Source organism: Carassius gibelio, chromosome A14 (assembly GCF_023724105.1).
Source record: "Carassius gibelio isolate Cgi1373 ecotype wild population from Czech Republic chromosome A14, carGib1.2-hapl.c, whole genome shotgun sequence".
Lineage (NCBI taxonomy): Eukaryota > Metazoa > Chordata > Actinopteri > Cypriniformes > Cyprinidae > Carassius > Carassius gibelio.
The window spans coordinates 7,686,654-7,710,704 of record NC_068384.1 but is presented as its reverse complement, the minus strand read 5'-3'; the positions used below and the strand labels follow the sequence as shown (position 1 = coordinate 7,710,704).

At 40.1% G+C, this 24,051-nt stretch overlaps 1 protein-coding gene across 31 annotated transcripts in view; it reads left to right on the top strand.

The window, feature by feature from the left end:
• Positions 1–24,051, top strand: part of LOC128027392 (uncharacterized) — a 222,583-nt gene that overhangs the window by 141,776 nt on the left and 56,756 nt on the right. For all 31 annotated transcript variants that reach the window (XM_052614965.1, XM_052614972.1, XM_052614976.1 and 28 more), the window contains one exon: positions 22,569–22,904. In XM_052614965.1, coding sequence (XP_052470925.1) covers positions 22,569–22,904 — 336 coding nt within the window. The remainder of the gene's footprint in view (positions 1–22,568; positions 22,905–24,051) is intronic.

Genomic DNA, 24,051 nt, shown 5'->3' with positions numbered 1-24,051 from the left:
TCATTGAAGGGGTCAAGTGGGGTCAAGTAGATGGTAGTCATTGAAGCAGGATAGAGACAGCTTCTTTGGGACTGGAATGATGATGGTAGCTTTGAAGCATGTGTGAACAACAACCTGACTAAGCAAGATGTTGAAAATGTTTGTGAGGACATCAGTGAGATCCACTGCACAGTCTCTCAGTAAACACAGGAATTTTGTCAGGACCCAGAGCTTTGCGTGCATTGATCCTGGTGAAGGATCTCCTCACGCTGTCTGGGGTCAGCGTCATCACCTGGTCACCGGGAGGTGGTGGAGAGCAGTTTTGTGCCTCAAAGTGAGCAAAGAAGGCATTCAGCAGGGAGATGGTGCCGTCACAGGTCTGTGGTAAGGGCTTGTAGTCCATAATGGTCTGTATCCCTTGCCACAGGCTCTGAGTGTCTCTGCTGTCTCTGAAACGATAAGCTATCCTCCTTGAATATTGTCTCTTAGCACCTCTGATGCATGCCACTGGAGGTTGCTGTCCCTGGACCTACCTCATCTCCAGCTCCTCAGGCCTAACTGATTCCAGAGGCTGCACTGAGCACGTGCGGAGAGGAATTGGATGGGGGCTGCAATGAAGACACAGGCAGAGAGAGGCTAGGAATAGAGCTGACCAGAATCCCAGAGAGGCAGGCAGGTATAAAGGAGGAATGACAAAAACAGGAACACCAGACCAAGTGGACTAGAAAGATAAACAAAACAAGATGGGGTCAGAAACACGACAGAAACAAAAGGCCATGTGCTCCAGGAAAACATGGCCTAGTCAGACCCACCAAGATCGTTACAGTTAGAGCCACAAGTCTGTAGTCGTAACATCCTGTTATCTTTGGTTTCTTTGGAACGGGGATGATAGTGGAGCATCTGAAAGAGGGAAGGGACTTCACACAACTCCAACGATCTGTGAAAATATGGAGGCCAGCTGGTCAGCACAGGTGTTCAAACAGGCCGGTGTCACACCGTCTAGGCCTGGTGACTTTCTTCTTTTGTTCTTCCTGAATACTCGTCTCACATCGTCCTCACTGATCTGTAGTGTAAGAGGGTGGAATGCGGATTGCAGGAGGTGTTAACAGTTGTGTAGAGAGTTGGTCAGAACAGGTGTGTGTGTGTGTGGGGGGGGGGTGCTTGAATTGTACAAGACTCGAGGTGTTTCTCAATGTCAAGGAAGGATCCTCGGAAGCCAGTATTTACATCCGTCAAAGGACTGTTCCAATGTCGAGGATCCTCGGAATTTCAAACAAGGACTGAGTCCTTCGTTCGAAGAATATCCCATACACAGGAAAGGATGCATATGTGTATCCTTCGCGCTCTTCGCGCTCTCAAATCACCCACAATCCTACGCGAACAGCTTTGCTATCTAACGTTAGTTCAAAAATTAAAAAATATCGAACGTTAACATAGTCGGAGCGTTAACAGTTTTTATTTACATTACCAAACATTTGTTATAACTGTAGTAAAAATTTGTAAAGTCTGACGTTTAAATGCCAGTACAAATTACTACCGTATTGATATTGTAAATTATACAAACTGAACCAGACCTGTCATTTAACAATTGGTTGCATCATCGGGATTTCTTTTATAAATAACTAGTTAAGCTGTCCAAAGTAATTTAATGAGACCATTCACAAACGGACCTTTTCACTGACGTAATGACGCAATTACATGCAATTGCTAGCCTGTTCCATTTACGTGTTCTCCGTATGCTAAAGAGGAGTCTCACCTAGCCTCTGAAGGAAGTGACTTGGAAGGATCAGTCCTACCAAGGAAGTATCCTTGACATTGAGAAATGCCTGTTTTTGTTAGCATCCTCTTTGGCCTAACAAAGATGTCTGAGTTTTGCTGTAAACAATGGCTTATCATTGTTAAATGTTAAATAAGTCCTGGTAGGAAAGCATATATATACTCACAGAAACTAATATAGGATGTTACAGTCTCCGTGAGTTCATCCAGATCAGTGGTAGCAGCTTCAAAATCAGTCCAATCAGTGAGGTCAAAACAGGCTTTTCAAGCACACTCTGTTTCGTTGGTCCATCTCTTTACAGTCTTGACTACGGGTTTAGCAGATTTCATTTTCTGCCTGTAGGTCTGTATAAGATGAACCAGGCAGTAATCAGAAAGTCTTAAAGCTGCCCATGGAACAGAATGATATGCATCTTCTATTGCAGTGTAACAGTGATCTAGTATATAACTGTCTCTGGTGGGACATGTAAAATGCCATCTGTATTTTGGCAGTTCACAGGAAAGAATTGCTTTATTAAATTCCCAAAGAATGATTGAAACAGAGTGAGGTGTCAGTATAAACTAAGCTTCTTTATCATTTACATTTACATTTAATCATTTAGCAGACGCTTTTATCCAAAGCGACTTACAAATGAGAACAATAGAAGCAGTCAGGTCAACAAGAGAACAACAACAGCATACAGTACAAGTGCCATAACAAGTCTCAGTTAGTCTAGTATAGAACGCATAGCCAGGTATATATATATATATATATATATATATATATATATATATATATATATATATATATTTTTTTTTTTTTTTTTTATTAAATGAAAAAGACAAGAAAAGGAAAAGTACTGGTGTTAGTAGGTTAAGTGCAGGCGAAAAAGATGAGTCTTTAGATGTTTCTTGAAAATGAGTAAAGACTCAGCTGTACGAATTGAGATTGGGAGGTCATTCCACCAGCTGGGCACAGTCCAGGAAAAGGTCCATGAGAGTGATTTTGAATTTCTTTGGGATGGCACCACAAGGCGTTGTTCACTTGCAGAGCGCAAACTTCTGGAGGGCACATAGGATTTAACCAGTGAGTTTAGGTAAGTTGGTGCCGTGCCAGTGGTCGTCTTGTAGGAAAGCATCAGTACCTTGAATTTGACCAGATGAGGAGAGGAGTAACATGAGCTTTTTTTGGCTCATTGAAGACAACCCTCGCTGCTGCATTCTGGATCATTTGCAGAGGCTTGACAGTACATGCAGGAAGGCCCGCCAGGAGAGCATTACAATAGTCCAGTCTGTAGAGAACAAGAGCTTGGACAAGAAGTTGGGTTGCTTGCTCTGACAGGAAGGGTCTAATCGTCCTAATGTTGTATAAGGCAAACCTGCAGGACCGGGTCGTTGTAGCAATGTGGTCAGTGAAGCTTAATTGATGATCCATCACAACTCCTAGGTTTCTGGCTGTCCTCGAAGGAGTTATGGTTGATCAGCCCAGCTGTATAGAGAAGTTGTGATGAATCAATGGGTTAGCTGGAATCACCAGTAGTTCAGTCTTTGTAAGGTTAAGCTGAAGGTGATGGTCATTCATCCAGCTAGAAATGTCACTCAGACAGGCTGAAATGCGAGCAGCTACTGTCGGGTCATCAGGCTGGAATGAGAAGTAGAGTTGGGTGTCATCAGCATAGCAGTGATAAGAAAAGCCATGCTTCTGAATGACAGATCCTAAAGACGTCATGTTGATGGAGAAGAGAAGTGGTCCAAGTACTGAGCCTTGAGGAACCCCAGTAGCAAGGTGGTGTGACTTTGAAACATCACCCCTACAAGACACACTGAAGGATCTGTCAGAGAGGTACTGTCCACAGGAGAGCAGTTCCAGAGATCCCCATCTTTCTGAGGGTGGACAGGAGAATCTGGTGATTAACAGTGTCAAAAGCAGCAGACAGGTCCAGTAAGATGAGTACCGAGGATTTTGAAGCTGCTCTTGCTAGTCGCAGGGCTTCAGTAACCGAGAGCAGAGCAGTCTCAGTTGAGTGGCCACTTTTGAAGCCAGATTGGTTGCTGTCCAGGAGGTTGTTCTGTCCAAGGAACATAGAAAGCTGGTTGAACACAGCCCACTCAAGTGTCTTTGCAATGAATGGCAGAAGGGATACTGGTCTGTAGTTCTCTAGAAGCACTGGATTTAGAGATGGTTTCTTGACCAGTGGGCTTACCCGAGCCTGCTTGAATGCTAAGGGAAATGTTCCAGATTGAAGAGAGGAGTTGATAATGTGAGTAAGCAAAGGTATGACTGAAGAAGAGATCGCTTGAAGGAGGTGAGTGGGGATAGGATCAAGTGGACAAGTAGTAGGATGATTGGACAGGAGAATTTTGGAGATGTCCATCTCTGAGAGTGGGGAGAAGGAGGATAAAGAGTGTGCATCGGTCATTGTGAAGTTTTCCTCAGTCTGCGGTATGGAGAATTGGTCACTGATGGATCTTGTCCTATTTGTGAAGAAAGCTGCAAAGTCGTCCGCTGTAAGAGTCGATGGAGGAGGTGGAGGCCGTGGATTAAGAAGAGAAGAGAAAGTCTTGAAGAGTGTCCGAGCGTCACAGCAGCTGTTAATTTTGTTGTGGTAGTAGGATGTTTTAGCTGTGAAGACATTTGCAGAGAAGGAAGAGAGGAGAGATTGATACACACTGAGGTCCGTAGAGTTTTTTGATTTCTGCCATTTCCTCTCTGCAGCCCTGAGTTTAGAGCGATGTTCAAGGAGAACCTCGGACAACCAGGGGGGAGATGGGGCAGTGCGTGCTGGTCTAGACAACAGTGGGCAAAAGTTGTCCAAGCAAGATGTTAAAGTGGAGCAAAGAGTGTCCGTAGCACTGTTCGTGTCCAGAGCAGAAAACTGAGAGAATGGTGGAAGAGAGGATGAAACCACAGCAGATAGGCGAGATGGAGAGAGTGAGCGTAGGTTCCGTCGAAAGGTGACCTGCGTTGGAGTGTGTGCCACTTCAGGAGTAAGTGCTAGGTTAGCAGTAATGAGGAAGTGATCAGAGGTGTGCAGTGGAGCAACTGAAGAGGTGTCCACAGAGCAACAGCAGATGTAGATGAGGTCAAGTTGGTTGCCCGATTTGTGAGTCGCTGTAGTGGACACTAGCTTGAGATCAAATGAGGTGAGCAGAGTTTTGAAGTCAGCAGCCTGGGGTTTATCTAAGTGGATGTTGAAGTCACCAAGCAGTACCAGAGGAGTACCATCTTCAGGAAAGTTTGATAGCAGCACATCCAACTCCTCCAAGAAGTTTCCCAGTTGACCTGGAGGACAATAAATGACCATAAAGTGGATTTTAACAGGGTGGGTTACAGTAATGGCATGTGATTCAAATGAACCAGTACCTGTAGGTGATGGCTGAAGTTCAAAGGAGAAAATGTTTTAACTAACTTATGTAATCGGTTACCTTGACACTGTTATTATTTGGCAGTCTATGGGACAGTCCCAAGCCTTTCTGTTTCCATCCAAAATATCTGAAATTGTGTTCCTAAGATGAACTGAGCTTTTTGGGTTTGGAGCCCTTTAACACTGTATACTAGTAGAGTACACTTTTGAAATATTTTGTCACAGCTTCTAAAATGTATTTATTTCCCTAGTTAGTGAATAATTTATGTTGTATTCATTAAATCAGGTCAGGAGAGTAAATGATGTAATTAAAAGTTATGTTATACACTTGTATTTAAAAGGAAAGACCCATTAGAGTACAATGCAAAGTTAAATTTGACGTTTAAAAGTTCCTGTTATGCAAAATTTATATGGTTGGCATTGTGTTAAAGGGTAAAGACTGTGGTCTGGTTGTGGTAGGCTACATGTTATATTTAGTGCATTTTGATTCACACAGCACACAATATTTACGATAATGCCAACACCATTACAAATAAGTTTTTTTGTTGATTGCATTTACATAATAAACTGTAATCTACTCAGTTTAATTGAACTTATTCAATGTTTTTCAAATCACAACTGCATTTCAGGTACTATTTACTTTATATTGTATTAAATTTACTCATATAAATATATAAATACTGAAGCTTGTTTGATATGAATCTGTCAAAAGCCTTTGATGAGCTCATAAACTCTTTTGATTTCTATGTTTATTGGGTTTTAAACAAAGATGTCAAAAATAATTACAGACACTTTTTAGTAATGTGTCTTTTTTAAAGGTATTTAAGAAGGAACTGTTGACCCTCTCTGAAAAGCTTACTGTTCTTTCTTTGTTAAAGCGGTGTGTTTCCTGGTGTGTCAGTAGAGCTGCTGTCTATCTGTCAGTGAAGACGCTGTGTGAGACTCGATCTGACACTCTTCTGCTGGGATTGAGCTCTTCTCTTCTGGAGACTGGACTTTAGAGAAATGACGCTGATCTTTGGACTGATGCTGCTGCTGCAAACTGCTGCATGTGAGTCACTTTCACACCAAACTCATGCTGCTGATCAATCTCTCAAATAAAAAGACTGTAATATTGTTTAAAAGATTTCATCAGTAGACTTCTGATCTTAGCTGTGTCTATCTCTCAAATGGGCCATTGACACGCTATCTACAATCTCAGTTAAGAGTGACAAAAAAAAGAAATTACAAAAATTAAGCTTTCTTTTTTTTCTTTTTTTTATGAGACTTTTATTTTATTTATTTATTTATTTATTTTTTACTACACATCACAGTCTGGGTCTCATGCAGGTCTAAGTGTTAAGAATCTTTTCCAAATTACAAGCAGTATCAGAAAATAAATACTAAGACTTCAGGCTTCAAAATAAATCCTTCAGGTTTTTCAGATAGGTTAGTTTTCAGGTACAGAAATTAATAAAGTAATTAAAATGTAAAATAGGCTAGTCTTTACAGTCTTCAGTGTATAAATTAAATATAGATTAATTTAATCCACCCGTCGGCTCACAAAGTGGAATCCAGCAGCCTGGTTGAAGGTTTAATGTGTATTCAGTCTTTTACTTGTGCTTCTGAATTTATCTGGATTTAGTTAAAAATTGAGTCCAACTCAATTTGACTCCAATTTCACGTGATCATTAAATTTGGGTAATATTTCTATCAAAAGCTGATCAAAGATATCGGTTGTGTAATAAATTAAAGGGGTCATATGCACTGAATTATAAAAGAGAACTGGATTGCTCATGACATCATGAAAGTGAAGCTGCTGCGTCGCCGTATTGGTAATCCCTAGTATGCGTAAAAGTTCTATTGAATTAATAAGAAATTGTATGATTTTAATGAAAAAACATCACCTAACAAGTCAGCGTTTTTAAATATGGATTATGTCTCTACATTCTTTTTCAATTAAATTCAATTCAAGTTTATTTGTATAGCGCTTTTTATGATACAAATCATTGCAAAGCAGCTTTACAGAAAATGAAGTTTCTACATTATTTAGTAGTTGCTTATAAGTGGTGGCTGTCAGTTTATGTGCATATGACAGGAATTTTCAAAACAATTAATACAAGACATAGTCAACCAGATGATGAACACTATTAAGAGCAATTATTATATGATGCAATCACACTAGTAGCAATATTTGTTGGTTCTGTATGTTGTTTCAGGGTTAGCATCATCTGAGGGCATCATCTCTTGAGACATAATGAGACATCATCAGCATAGCTGCTGTTCCAACAAAGTAAAATTAATTTGTTTAACCCAAGCTAAAGAATAGTAATGCGCATGTGATCAATGCAACTACACTCACAATAATCACTTATCCTGCCCAAACAGACTTTAAATACTGCAAATAACATCTGAAGTAAACATTCATTTACAGACACATAACATAAAAACTAATCCTGTTTGAGTGATTTTCTTCAAATCTTGTGGTTTTGGGTCAGCGGTTTGCATCTGACTCAATGTTGCTCTCTGCTGGTAGGAATTAGTAAAATGGCAGATCGAACCAGTGGCTTCACTGCCTGTAGGCAGTTTAGAACGGGATGAGCAATATTATTTTGTGTTCTGGGAATCTGGAAAAGCAAGGTGTGCTCTGATTGGTCAGCCATCCAGTGTGTTGTGATTGGTCGAATGCCTCAAGCGTGTGATGGAAATGAAACGCACTTAACACACTGTGATGCTGTCTCTCAGGCCAGAAGCCCGAGACTCAGTCCAGCTGCTCTGATCGTGCACATCCCATCATCGGTTCACTTTTAGCAGTTCAATCAATGTACTTGTGTCGAGTGGGGCGGGGCCGAGAGGCGTGGGAACGAGGAGTGAGGCCAGGTGTAGTGATTGGAGGTGAGCTACACCTGCGCCCCACCGCCAGTATCGAGTCCCACGTAGGAGATGGAAGGATATAAAACTGAAGCGACTATAGTGAAGGACGAGAGAGGACCAGGCCTGGGACATTATTTTATGTGTTTGCTTTTTATTTGTGCGCGTCAGTCGCCGTGAGGGGCTGATGTGCTGTTTTGTGTTTATTTTTGTCACAATCAAATAAAGACTTTAATGCCAAAAATAAACACAAAACAGCGCGTCAGCCCCTCATTTCTAGTTGTGTTATTTTATGGACGGCCAAACATTGTAGTTTCGCTTTCACAAGGAAACACACAGCGACTCCACAACATGGCGTGGTGGCAACAGCGAGAACAAAAGGTACGCCTGGGTATTTATTTTTATAAGAATTGAACCTTTGAATTCTATGTCAAGAAGTTGGTTCAGTCCTGTTTATATCAGTTAAGAAATATATCGAAGATGAGACGGTTATTAAATTTTAATGATAATGAGAAGCGTATCATTAAAACACACTGTTCCGGGTGAATGTTCACGATGAGTATGGGTCACCATACCTGGTTGTTTGTCACTTTACTTTCACTTCACTTCACTTATTCATGCTTTTATATCTTTCCGTATTGATTATTGTAATGCCTTGTTTCCTTCTTTGAACCATCGTAATATATCGAGGTTACATTTAGTGCAGAATGCTGCAGTGAGACTAGTGACATGAACAAAGTTAGATCAGCATATCACAGCTGTTCTTGCCTCTTTACATCGATTACCTCTTCATTTTAGGATAGTTTTTAAGATTATCTTATTGACCTATGAAGCTTTAAATGGCCTTGCACCACTGTATTTATCCAAACTTTTGATACCGTATGAAACAGGGAGATGCCTACGATCCTCTTTCTATGACTTGCTGGAAGTTCTTCGATCTAGATTAAAGACTAAAGGAGATAGGGCGTTTGCAGCAAGGGCTCCTATACTATGGAATAGTTTGTCAGTGGACGTCAGATCTTCTGAGTCCTTGTCTGTTATTAAAGGTCGTATGAGAACATATTTGTTTAGATGTGCCTATAATATTTTGTTTGTGTGTGTGTGTGTGTGTGTGTGTGTGTACTGCTTTTTTAAATGTTTTCTTTTTGTGATTGTGTTTCATATTTATATGTGTTTTATATTTTGAAAAGTGCTATATAAATACGTTTTTACTATTGGTTACTTTACTTTCTTTGCTTGAACATTTAGGTGGCGTCACGCAAATCTTCCCACATAGTGACATAGAGATGTGGGGTTGTGTTAGACCGAGCCATTTTAGGGGTGTGAAGATGAACTTTAACTTTGATAAAGAATATATATGTGCCTAAGCAATCGTAAAATAAATAAATATATATATAAAAAAAAAAAATCTAAATAAGTCATGATCCATGTAAAATCATCACAAAAAAAAAAATCAAAACCATTTTTAAATCATTTACCTGTGGTTTCTGATGTAACTGCAGTCAGATCCAGTATCATTTTCATCTTTCAATAAATATTTATTTATATTACATTGTGCCTCCTTCACAAAACAAAATGATCCGAACAAACATCAGCTTGTTTCTGAGGCTTGGGTCCTTCTAATGTCTGAACAAAGTCGTGAATGAGCTGTTTAAACTAAATGCGTCAAAGCAAACATCTTTCACTCTTCCATCTGTCCTATTGTCGACAGACTATGTCAGTAAGTGCATCTCATCTGTATACTGAATCCAGTGAAGACAAGAAAGTGCCAGTTATTGTAATCTTTTTCTTTCTCTCTCATTACGTCTAATGTTTAACTTCGGGTGTTAAAGATCGAGACATGAATGTTCAACACTTTTAATTCATTCCTTTGATCTGGGTGATTATTAATCTAATGTAATATGTCTCTGATTTTAATTAATAATGAGAAAGACATTTATACCAGTATCTCAGGACCTCACTAGTAAAAAAAAAAAAAAAGCCTTATAAATCAGTAATGTTATGTTTCTTTATAAAATTAAGGTAAATAAGAAACATTTTTAGAAAAAGTTTGTGTTTTGCACCAGTTTCATGAGAAGAGACACCCTTTACTGCTGATTGGCTACAAGTTTGCTTTGCTACTCTGCCCAAATCAGTATTCTAAAGCGTTTTTGAAAAATTGCTTACCCCACCTTTAATATTTTACCAATTCTAAAGTTATTTTACATGTTGTTCCAGAAATATACCCTTAATCCTCTCCTCTGCAGAGATCAGGATACTCCTGAATGTTTTTCATTTTCTTTTTTTTTCTTTTTTTGTCCTAATATTACTACAATATTTGAATAAAACACATACCAAAGTTTTAATCCAGGTCAAAACCAAGACTATAATACATGACCTAATAAGGCTTTAGAATCTTTTTTAAGTGTTTGATAAAAAACATATTCAATATTTAATTCAATTTGATAATGAAGTCCAGTAAAATCTCCCCTGACCTCCAGAAGATTCAGGTCAGACATGAAGCAGAGGCTGAAACAGGCTGCTGTTACTATGGCAACAGATGCTGATGGAGACCTCGTGTGGTGAACCTGAGTAATGACAGACATCTCAGTCTCATTTCAGAACAAACTGAGCTGCTTCATCAGCAGAAATGTTTTTACAGACTGCAGTAATCAGTGAGAGCTTTAATACACTTTCAAACCACACATGCTTTACAACTGACATGATAAATATCCTTATGACATCTGGTTTATTTAGCTGCTTTTTCCTGTATATTTTGATCATTTGTCCCTCATATTTTTGATCCAGTCCTTTAATATGAGGAATATTTAAAAATACTTTAGAGATCCTAGATCAGCTTCCAATGGTAAATTAATTCAGACTCTGGTAAAAGTTGACAGAAGACGTGCAAATCATGACGTATTTTCTTGAGTAGATGTTTGTTAGTCAGCAATTCAGTGATTATACTACGGCCTAAAAGTATGTGCACATTTTGTGATAAAAAGTATCGATATTATTTAGAATGTGTAGCAGAATAGTAGACGAGGTTTGGGACAAACAAGTTCATCACAATTGCCTTTTTAACAGACACTCTGTTGGTTAGTTAAATTAATCCTGTCACCGTTTAAACCATATATAAATATACATAGGGTCAGTCACAATGTCTATGCATGCAGTCTTTGCACTTGACCGGTTGTGTACTTACATGACATATTTTATGTATTTGGCCAAAGTGTTAAAGTTGGTCTGAAAACCACAAGTTTGTGTATGTGAAGTATTTTTGACTAATCAATGACACACTTCCATTTTTTTTTTTTTTTTTTTTTAGAGTTTTAACACATTTTGTACATGTACTTGTAATACTTTGCACTTTAAAATAAACTCAAGATTATCTGTTTTGTAGTCACTGTAAAGGGTAATTTGATTGTGGTGCTTTTAAGTAAATGATAAAAAGACATTGCTGAAATTTTTACAAAATACACAAATCCATCTCTGTACCAGTAAAGTGTTTCTTTCTTCATGTCTGTTGTGCTGAAAAGTTCGAGAAAGGATTCCTCAAATGATGTCAATCCATTAAATGTGATATCAGAAAGATCAAGACATTATTTATAAAGAGAGAAATGCTGCAGGTTAATGGAACTGAACAGAAAGTGCAGGACAAAGACAATTTATGCTTTATCAGAATGCATGTCAACATGCATAAAGTGTGTACATTTGAATGAAATCATAATTTAGATCTGGTGTGTTTGTGTTTCGTTCTTCAGGTCTGGATCGGTTCTGCAGTTTTGATCAATCTGTTCCCTGTTACGCAGCTCTTGGAGACAAACTCAATCTGCTGATGGATCGGGACACTAGAGAATATGATCTGAAGATAATAATGAGAAAAAATGACAACACAGCAGATGCTCCAATTGGTAGAGTAAGAGATGGCAGCATGAGTCAATGTGAACTTTATATAAACAGACCTGATGTTACAGTCATTGACAGGACTGTGATAATAAAACGTGTGATCAGATCAGATTCTGGGAATTACAGATTAACTCTCACTGACTCCGACGGCACAGAAACTAGAGATCTTCAAGTGATTGTTGAAGGTACAGAAACTCTGTGACGGTTGGGTTTAGGATAAACACACGGAGAGGGCAGGATCCAATAGCAAGGTATGGGTTTTATTAACAGAAGGGTAAATACAAAATAAACAGTCTTGATAGACGAACAAACCAAAAGAGGGAACCGGATGAAACGGGAAAGTCGGAGGAACGAGAAGGTAGGTGAAGTCTCGGGAGACGAGCGCATAGACACATAGGATAAGGACTCCATACAGACAACAGAGAAAGACAGCTCTATATAGGGAGACTAATGACAAAGGATTGTCAACACCTGTGCGATTTAATTGGAGTGCAATTACTGTGACGACATGACCAGACTAGCGGAATTAAAGTGCCTATGGTGAAGTGCCTAAGGAGAAGTGAGCTCACTAGGGGACACCAAGGAAAACAGAGACTGACAGCGTGACAAACTCTCTCATCAGACTCATTCCAGTCTCATGTTCTCCAAAGATCTCACTCTCATGCAGATGAATCAGTTGAATCTCTGGGAAGGTTTTTATTGCAGCTCATTACTGAATGTCTTCAAGAATTTAGACTAATTCATTTGCACTATCCATGTAAGACTCTTTTCAAAATGAAATAACAGCATGCTGCTTACTGTATACTGCATAATGTTTTCGAAAAACTAACACGTGAAACCATTTCAAACAGTAATTTGCTACATTGTTGTCACAATGCAGGGATGTGATTTTCTAATGCATCATGGACAGAATGAATGATTCTGAGAAACTGAACGAGCTCGCAGCATGATCTCAGTGCTGTTTTCAGTTGAAACTCTCTGCTGCATTTGAGACACTTTCATTTGAATTTGGGAACAACATTTGTCATTAAAATTGTAAAAAATCTGCTATTGTTTACTAAGAGAAGTTTCAGTGTCACATGATCTTCAGAAATCATTCTACTATGCTAATTACAGTTTTTAATATATTAAAATAGAAAAACTTCTTTATTTGTAATAATACTTCTGTAACAAACGGATTCGATAACAGAAGGTTAGTAAAATGCAGGAGTTTATTGAAACAGGTAGAGATCGTGGCAGTAGGAGAGATGCAGGTGAGTGAATCCTTTGATGCGTTGGATATGGGTATAGGAGAGATAGATTGACAATAGTATTCTTCTTACAGTGAATGTGGGGTGACAAGGGTGGCTGAATGGTTGCACACACCTCAGAGAAGATGCTGGAGAGGAAGACTTGGATGATGAGCTCACTGGAGGAAGTTGGAGTCACACGGAGAAGAGGAGATTCTCACTGGAGAAAAGGTAAGTCAAGGGGTAAGTTAAAGGAGTCAATGCAGGTAACTATGACAGAGGATATTCCACTGTTAGTGGAATATAGTGCAGACTGAGGTGTGTGCTTAAATGTGGTGGTGAATTGGGGACTGAATTGTGAACAGGTGCTGTTGATCGGTACTCAGGTGAGGGGGTGCATTGTGAATGTCTGGTTGAAGAGCCTGACCGAGTAGTGACAGTACCCCCTCCTCCAGGGCCCACTCCTGAGGGAACGTGAATGACGTGGTGGTCTCCCTCTGCTCCGAGGAGCTGAACAATCAGGGTGTGATGTATGGAATGTGGTGTATCATTTCAGTAATGAGACATGGAATGTGGGGTGTATTTTGTTTTGTGGAGGGAGTTGGAGTCTGTAGGTGATGGGATTGATCTGTTCCTGTATGGTGAAGGGGCAGACAAATCTGGAACTAAGTTTCCTACAGGGCAGGTGCAGCCTGATGTCTCAGGTGGACAGCCACACCATTTGCCCCAGTTGGTAGGTAGGAGTAGGTAGGAGTAGGTGCTCTGCAAAGGTCGGCCTGTTGGAGGTGATGGTAAGTCTCGTCCCAGACTCTCTCTCTCTCTCCCTTAACCATTAATCGACCTCAGGAACATCGGAGGGGTCTCATGACCGGGGAAGAGAGGGGGCTAGTAACCGAGTATGCACTTGAACGGGGTAAGGCCCATAGATGGCCGGCGGAGGGAGTTCTGGGCGTACTCAGCTAAGCCCAGGAACTGGTTAAAGGGGTCGTGGTGGCAATGGCAGTAGGTCCTGAGGAAACGTCCTACTTCCTGTATTTTCCGCTCTGTTTGACCATTGGATTGTGGCTGGTAGCCGGAGGAGAGGCTTACAGTCACATCTAGGATTTTGAAAATGTACTTCCATACCCGGGATATGAATTGGGGTCCACGGTCTGACATGATGTCCTCGGGGAGGCCAAATTGATGAAAGGCCCAATTAAAAAGCAGCTCCGCTCTTTCTAGGGCGGTGGGTAGACCCTTTAGGCGAATGAGGCAGCAGAATTTACAGAATCTATTGACTATTACCAGGATACAGGTGTTACCATCAAATGGAGGTAGGTTCGTTATAAAGTCTATTCCTAGGTGTGACCATGGACGGTTAGGAATCGGTAATTGATGTACCTTGCCAGCTGGAAGATGATGGGGACTCTTCGAAATGGTACATTCAGGGGAACCTTGGATGACCATGTTGGTCCATCAGAAGTGGTCTTTCAGAGGCGAGAGAGTTGCGTCAGCCCAGTGGCCAGTGCCTAAAGATGTATGGGTAGTTTGAATGAGAGGGGTGCGTTGTGTCCGTGGGACATACCGACGTCCCGAGGGGGTAGCCTGGCGGATCAGCAGGAGGGGCTTCAGTGGCAACTGGCGGGAATGTCCACTGGATCTTACTGGAAATTATTTGAGTGGGTATGATGGTTTCGGGACCGGGTCTATAGGAGATGGTGAAGTGAAACCTTGTGAAGAACAAAGCCCACAGCTTTTGGTTTCCAATGTCATAATTTCTCTCCGCTGGGCTGGGCTTCCGGGAGAAGAAGGCACATGGATGGTTTTCGACAGGGGGACCTCTGCCACTGAGAAATGACTGGTCCCACTCCCGTGGTTGAGGCATCCACTTCGACCATGAAAGAAGAACTAAGATTGGTAAGCACTTGTAAAGGTTTGCTTGAGAGTGGCAAAGTCTTTAGTGGCAGCTGGGGTCCAGAACAGAAAATTGGATTTATGAAGTAGGAGGTTGGTGATGGGACTGGTGAAAAACTGTAGTTTTTAATGAACCGGCAGTAAAAATTGGTGAAACCCAGGAAGCGCTGGAGTTCTTTTATGGTATAAGGGAATGGCCAGGAAGTGATTGCCTCAATCTTCCCCTCGTCCATATGGTTCCCGGTACTGTCAATGATATACCCCAAGAAGTGCACTGAAGACCAGTGGAGGTACATTTTTCGGTCTTGATGAAGAGTTGGAATTGTCTCAATCAGGCTAGGACTGCTTGGAGATGCTGACAATGTTCGGCCAGGCTCCGGGAGTAGATGAGAATGTCATCGATGAACACTATGACAAAGTAGTGGAGGTAAACTCAGAGCACTGCATGTATAAAGTCTTGGAAGACTGAAGGGGCATTGACTAGGCCATATGGCATCAACTGATACTCATAGTGGCCATTAGGGGAGAATACAATTTGGAGAATATGGTGGCTCCCCGAAGTTGTTGGAAGAGGGTAACAGAATTTAACAGTGATCTGGTTTAGTGCTCAATAATCAATACAGGGCTGCAAGCCTCCATCCTTCTTCGCCACAAAGAAAAAGCTTTAAGCGGCAGGGGATGTGGACAGGATGATGTATCCCTGTTTGAGGGCTTCCTACACATACTCGTCCATGGCCTTCTGTTCCAGTAAGGAGAGGGGATATATCTTACAAGCAGGCACTGGCTCACCCAGAATCAAATCAATCACACAACCCCAGGGTCGGTGAGGAGGTAGTTGTGTTGGCAGAAAACATTGTGGAATTATTTGTAGCATGAGGGGATATCCACTGAACGATTTTCAAGGGGACTTTCTATGAAGGTTGTGTTAAGGGGTAGGACATCCGGAGGTCGTTCCGGCAGAGATGGATGATGAGGTAAGCATGGTGGAAAACACTTGTCACCCACCGGAGGATTTCACCTGTTGACCAGGAGAAGATGGGATTGTGCTGCACCAGCCAGGGATGGCCCAGAATGATATCAGCCGTAGAGCCCACTAAAACTAAGTAGTTGATGAATTCACTGTGTAAAAGACCTAGTGTCAGCTGTGCCGGGCCTACACTATAATGGACATGTCGCCTATTTAACGGTCTTCCTGTTCAGTAATTGGAGCTGATGGCAGAGGTCCCCCGAGATGAAGTTCGGGGCTGACCCAGAGTTGAGGAGGGGGGTAACTGGTAACTGGCAATGAGTGATGTGAGCAGCAGTAAGTTGGGCAGTAGTGTAGGTTAGTGGGTTCATCTTAAAGGGAGATGCCAGTATGGCACAGACCCTGGGTCAGCCTCCTCTGCCACTCAGCTGGTGTCAGATAGTTAATGTTGGTCTGCATGGGTTCTGGGTCAGTCTCAGGACGATTCTGAATTTCGGTCCGGTGATGTCGTGGGATGATACTGGCTGGTGAGGACTCCTAAAGGCAGGATTGAAGGCGATTTGAGCATCTGATGGTGAGCTGGATAAATCTCTCTAGACCATATGAAGTCATCATACATGGCCAGCTGGAGTTGGGTTCCAGGCCTTGACGAAAAGCGGTAAGTAGTGAAACTTCATTCCAACCACTGGCCACTGCGAGGGTTCTGAAGTGTAGGGAATACTGATGTATGGTCATTCTGCCCTGTTTAAGATTGTTAAGTTGCTCACCAATAGACGAGTCACCCTCAGTAATACCAAATACTTCCCAGAAGTGCACATTGAAGTTTTCTACAGACTGAGTCACCAGACCAGCTTGCATCCAAAACGTCTCGGCCCAACGAAGTGCGGGACCTGTGAGGTACAATATAATAAATGCGAATTTAGACTGCTCTGTGGAATATAATTGATATAATAAATCTGATGACTGGGTTAGAGTACACAATCCTGGAGGAAGAACTAGGAGTGGTTTGTTGTGGTGGATGAGCCCGTGCTCATTCAGATTTTCCTGCTTTTTTGTCTTGAGCTGATGTCACTAACATGTGCTGTTAACTTGTTAACTTCAGGGAGTCCAGCTTTCATATCAGATATAATTTGTGTTTGGAAATGTCTTGATATTTACTCATAACTAGTCGAGAAAGAGTCACGTGACTGATGTGACTCTCCCTCCAGCTCCTATTGGCTCAGTGGAAGTGTCAATCATCTGCTCCTGTAATCAGAGGTCAGTGTCCTGCTCATCTGACGGGGATCAGATCATCTACAGCTGGACTCTGAATGGAGAAATACTAGAACAAGGACAAGTGGATGGAAACACCATTCAGCTAAATGAGGGAACTGATAGAAATATCAGCTGCAGCGTGAGAAACCACATCAGTCACGCACAGAAGACCATTAGACTGAAACCCTGTCCTGGTGAGATCATTTCTGTTTATCTACATAACTGATTGATTGATTGATTGATTGATTGATTGATTGATTGGTTGGTTGATTGATGTGTTTGTGTTGTTCAGTGTGTTCAGTGTCTGTGGTGTTTGTTCTGGTCTGGGGTTTCCAGCTGATGGTTCTGTTCGGTCTGTTAGGAGCTTTTCACATCTACATGAGACACACGTCAGGTGAGAGACATTTATCATCATCATTATATATTTGACATGCAAATATTAAGAGTGTGATGATGATGATGATGGTGTGATGCTTTTAGGAAAGAAAGAGGAAGATCAGAAAGTGAGAAGATTTAGAGAGAGACATGAACACACAGCAGAAGATTCATGAGAGCAGCAGCAGATCTTCACATCTGTGAGAAATGACTTCAGAATCAGTCCAGCTTTCACCTGTCAACAACAGGAGATCTTACGGAATAAAGCCAGAAGACATTTTCTGCCATTTTAGTTAAGAATTTCTTCTTTGATTAGATGATTTTCTGGACATTTGTTTTCGCATCAGTTTAATGTTTATTTTATTAATTTGTCTCTCTTTGAATAAACTAGCAGAATGTCATTATATTAAACTCTTCTATTCATCCAGATTGTGAAGTCATTCTTTATGTTGATTTTCCCATTTTCTGCTCTTGTTATTCTTTTGGTTCCCTTTCAAGGAAACTTTGAACTGCGTCCTCTTGGGGGTGCTATGGGACCTCGCCGTGACACGTGTTTGAATCATGCATTGAAAAATCACCAACGAGATGGCCAGCGACAGCCTCTGACGTCACTACAGGCGCAACTATAAATAAGCGCTAAGAGAACACGTAATTTACTTCTTCGTTTTCAATGACTGTTTTGTTTGAAGCGTGCATCTGAGAAACGACCACAGTAAGAGCGATCTTTCTCTGTTTTTCATGGCATCCACTAGCAAGGTGTCTCTTTTCGAAGAAACAGTGGTTCTGGACACACCGCTGCTGAGGCACAGAGGAGAATGAGCTTGTGGGGGTCGCAGGTGGATGTAGCTGAGGGACTTTCCCTTTCGCATTCTTTGGCGGCAGACAATAGTGAACTTCAGGAGGAAGATGTGTTGTCATTAACGCTTTCTGATACTGAAGTTAGTGCTCTGCTGGGTTCTGGCGAAGAAACTGAGGCTGAGCCTTCTCAATCCTCCTACCCTGCGTATGTGGAGCTGTTAGAGGTTATGGATCGCGCCATGGCAAAGTTGGACTTGCCATGGAAGCGTGCCAGCAAAGTGATGCCTTGACGTCGCCTCGACAAGCATTATTTGTCTGACCATAGCCCTCCAGCCCAGGTGAGCCTTCCATTCTTGCCTGATTTACATGCAGAAGTCAAAAAAGAATGGAAGAGGCAGTTTTCTTCTTGCATCCATTAGTTTCAGCATACGAGTTAAGCCAACATCGAGGCGATGCACGAAAACGGCTGTGAGAGGATGCCCCCTGTAGAAGAGACGCTGGCTAGCTATCTCTCTGTGGGAGAAACATTCTCTTTTAAATCTCCCTTTTTGCCATCTAAGCCCTTCCTGGATACATCTCACTTAAATGGCAGAGCATACCCAGCAGCAGGTCTGGCTGTGACTTGTTGCACACGATGGCAGTGCTTCAAGCTTATCAGGCTGATCTGCTAAAGGACCTGAAAAAAAGGCGAGGGCCTTTCAGCTGACCATGTAGCCAAGCTGTGCCGCACCACAGACCTCTCTTTCCACGCTACCGAGCAGGCCGCCTCCGCCATGAGTAGGTCTATGGAGGCCACGGTGGTAACGGAAAGACAAATGTGGGTGAACCTGACAGACATCGGGAGGAAAGAAAGGGACTTTCTTCTCAATGCTCTGGTCTCACCTTCCGAACTCTTCGGTAACTCCGTCGAGACAATTGTCAAACTAGTCTGGTTTTAGCAAAATACTTAACAGTTCACAAAACAACACATCCAATCTGCAAAAAAACTCATATATCATGCAAAATGAAGCACTGCAACTGAAACTACACATAGCATTATCAAAATCAAACTTTTGCATGAAATAGCATACACTTAATTCATATAACCAGATTTTTGCCTAACCAACTACACACTGTTGGGCATAGTGAAAAACACCCCCATCTTTAGTATGCTTTGCCAAAATACTAAAATATGTATCAGATTGTTCATATGCACAGAAATATTTGCAGATACACACGCTGTTGCAACATTATTATTTTTTTTTCAGTTTCAGTCCAGATTTTTTATCCGTTCAAAACGTGTCTCAGTTTTGCAGTGTCTGGTGTTTTGTTGTTTATGTTTTGTGGTTTCAATCTTCTGCTTCAAAGTTACTTTAAATTTAGCTACAGAGTTACTTTAGATTTAAAAAAAAATGTTTAGTATTATATTTGTCCTGGTAAGTGTTGTGTGTATGTGAAGTACTTTTGACTAACCAATGACACACACTTTTTTGCCAAATCTTGAAAAACAAAGTGATTCTTTTTCTTATATCTTTCTTTGTGTGTATTTAAGAAGGAACTGCTGACCCTCTCTGAAAAGCTTCCTCTTTCTTCTTTCTTTGTTAAAGCGGTGTAGTTTCCTGGTGTGTCAGTAGAGCTGCTGTCTGTCTGTCAGTGAAGACGCTGTGTCAGTCTCGATCTGACACTCTTCTGCTGGGATTGAGCTCTTCTCTTCTGGAGACTGGACTTTAGAGAAATGATGCTGATCTTTGGACTGATGCTGCTGCTGCAAACTGCTGCATGTGAGTCACTTTCACATCAAACTCATCTGATCATGCTGAATCCATCAGATCAATCTCTGATGAATGTAATATTACATTAAGAGTCTGCAGGGATCTAGCAAGAGATCTTCTTGATTGATTGTGTGTCTGTGGTTTATTAATATTATTTTCCATCGTTTACATCACAGTAGAAGAGAGACTGTTTAAGACCCATGAAATCAAAATTATAGTTTCTATTTCTTTATGTAGTCTTTTAGTCCAGTTTCAGTGGATAGTTCCACAAATGCATTTATTGCTGATGTAAAACACTTCTCAAATATGTTGCATCCAAATTCAATAAATATTAATTAAAAATAAAATTAAAAAATGAAGACCTCTTACACTAGCTCTCTTCTTTTCCTATTCTATCTTTTTGTTTTATTTTATTTGTTCTTACTTTTTATTTATTATATGATTTAGTTTGATTTTGATTGCTTCCACTGTTCTCATTTTTAAGTTGCTTTGGATAAAAGCATCTATTAAATGACCAAACTTAAATTTAAATGGCCAACTTATACTACGCCCTAAAAGTATGTGCACATTTTGTGATGAAACTATCTACATTATTTAGAGTGTGTATCAGAATAGTAAATGAGGTTTGGGTCAAACAAGTTCATCACAATTGTGTCTTTAACAGAGACTTGCACGCATCCTGTCATCGTTTAACCATATATACATCTAAATAATATAATAATGCCCATGCATGCAGTCTTTGCACTTGTCCGGTTATCTACTTGCATGACGTATGTCCTGAATTTGGCCAAAGTGTTCAAGTTTGTGTGAAAACCACAAGTGTGTGTATGTGAGCTACTTTTGACAAACCAATGACAAACACTTTCAGTGCTGCAAAAAATGAAGTTCTTACAGAGCTTTACTCAACACATTTTGTACATATAATACTTAGCACTTATTTTATGATTTCAGGGCACATGAGCTCCTGACCGGGATGATTCATTGAGTTATAAAAATCAATTCATTCTCACCTGTGAAAGTTTATCCCATTTCTTCCGGAGTTTAAATCTTTTTTTTTACAGTTTTTACAACCAGAGCTGCATGTGTGTTGTTTTTTAACACTTTTTATTTGTGATTGTAGTTTTAATCGAATCCTCATCCAAAGCAGCATTAGTGTGCAGTATTAGCCATTAGAGTTCGACAGATCTGCACTTTGAGTCTAGTTTTATGTTTCTTAATCTTACACTGTAGTTTTTAGTGCAAGATGATGGACAGGTCTGAGCTGAGGTGGGTTGAGTTTATTGTGTTTATGATTTTAACGCATAATTTATTCTGTAATATAAGATTAACGCATTAAATCAGCAGACCTAGTTGCAATATTACATTAAGAGTCTGCAGTGATCTACTCATAGTCTATACAGTAGTGGTATCGGCCGATAATTAATGCGCATCTCGTCAGTAACCAGTTCTCTAATCAGCGGAAGGTTCCATCAGGTGTGTGATTTCCCATAGAACAGCTGTTATTACACAGAGCCGTTGTTTACTGAGAAGCTGCACAAATCAAAGATCAGCATCATTTCTCTAAAGTCCAGTCTCCAGCAGAAGAGTGTGACGCTGCTTCAGATCGTCTGTGTTCTGGCTCTCATCAAGCGTCTTCACTGCGAGACTCACACTGGACTGACACATGAGGAAACCTCTGACCGCTTCACCGAGGAAAGAGGAAGTTTGCTCATATGGAGGAAGACACATGATGTTAGTTCACATCACAACTCATCTAAAACAAGACAAATTAAGAGAAAGAAGGAACCATTTACACAGCACACTTTCTAAAAAAAAAAAAGATTAAAAACCTAGTTTTAGAAGCTAAAAGTGAGAAGGATTTGTTTCTAAATTATTTAAAATGAGTAATTATGCAAAAACTTTTACAGACTCTTCTTTAAATCCACTGAAACAGTGTCTTTAGTTGACTGATGAGATGCTGTAGACATGTTTATTGAGAGTAAAGCAGAATCAGGTCACGTCTCACTCTTCTGCTGGAGACTGGACTTTAGAGAAATGATGCTGATCTTTGGACTGATGCTGCTGCTGCAAACTGCTGCATGTGAGTCACTTTCACACCAAACTCATCTCAAATAAAATCATTGGAGTTGTAAAACTATTATTTGTAATTAGACTAGCTGATATTTCAATGTAAAACAGACGTTCTGAATTAAAATGAATGTTTTATTTGAACAGTTATCTTGTATTAGTTGAATCTGTCCAGTAATATGATTATGTTCAGTATTGTGTTAATTCTATCAGTATTAAGTCAGGAGACACACACATGACATTGTTCTTCAAGAGAAAAGAGTTCAGCATTAGATGAGCGTTACTGAGATGAACTGAGATCAGATCAAGAGTCTGAAATCTTACTTCTGTTCTGTGTGTGTGTGTGTGTGTGTGTGTGTGTGTGTGTGTGTGTTTGTGTGTGTGTTTTGTTCTTCAGGTCTGGATCGGTTCTGCAGTTTTGATCAGTCTGATCACTGTTACACAGCTCTGGAACACAAACTCAATCTGCTGATGGTGGACGCTAGAGAATATGAATTGCATTTAAAAAAGAGAATAAACAACAACACAGGAGATGGTGGAGTTTGTAGAGTAAAGAATGACATTATGAGGATGAGTCAATGTGATCTTTATAATAACAGACCTGAAGTGACAGTCATTAATGGGACTGTGATAATAAAGCGTGTGATCAGATCAGATTCTGGGAATTACAGATTATCACTCTCTCGCTCAAATGGCACAGAAACATCTAGAGATCTTCAAGTGATTGTTGAAGGTACAGAAACTCTCTCTTCAGACTCATTCCAGTCTCATGTTCTCCAAAGATCTCACTCTCATGCAGATGAATCAGTTGAATCTCTGGGAAGGTTTTTATTCCTGTAGCACACAGTAAACACACTACAGACTCCAGTAACAACGGTTGTGATGTCATTACATAAATCCAGCATTTACTCTGAGATGCTCCTGGTCTGCTGTAACAGAGATGTGTTCTCAGTTTAGATTCAAATTAACAATGTTGAAAACAGCTTTTGCTGCTTAACATTGTGTGTGTGTGTGTGTGGAAACAAAGATAACACTCAAGATTTTGTGGTAAGATTTTAAAAAGAGAGATAAATTAATTTTATTCATCATACATTACAGTTGTGAAAAGTGAGTGAAGATATTTAAAATGTAAAAAAAAGAAAGTTTAGTAAATGCTTAAATTTAATAAATATTTTAACAAAAGCAAATAAATTCTGTTCAGTTAACTTTCTATTTATCAAATAATCCTGAAAAATAAAATGCATCACCATTTCCACACACAATATTCAACGGCACAACTGTGTTCAACATTGATAATAATCAAAAATGTTTCTTGAGCAGTGAATCATCATATTATTCTGATTTCTGAAGATCATGTGACACTGAAGACTGGAGGAATGATGCTGAAAATACAGCGGAGCATCACAGAAATAAATGACAGTTTATAATAACTAAAAAAAATGTTTTATAATATTTCACAATATTACTGTTTTTATGTTAATTTTTCTATCAAATAAATGCAGCCTTGGTGAGCAGAAGAGACTAACTGAATAATTGAAATGTTTCCAGATTTTTGGCAGGTATTATATTATATTATATTATATTATATTATATTATATTATATTAATGATTATTAAACACTTTTTATTGTTACAGGACACTATATTATTACAAAAAGATATATCTGTTACTGTGATATAATATATATAAAAAAAATTAGTGTGAGGTGGGGGAAGGGGAAGGGGCTTGGTCAGAAATAGCTGAAATGTCAGAAAGTCCTGCTTTTTAATTTTTTTTTTTTTTTTTTTTTTTGTATCTTATCCTATTTCCGATGACTAACCTACACTTCATTTTTACTTCAGTGATTATAGATATCATATCAGATTGTCTTGATATTTACT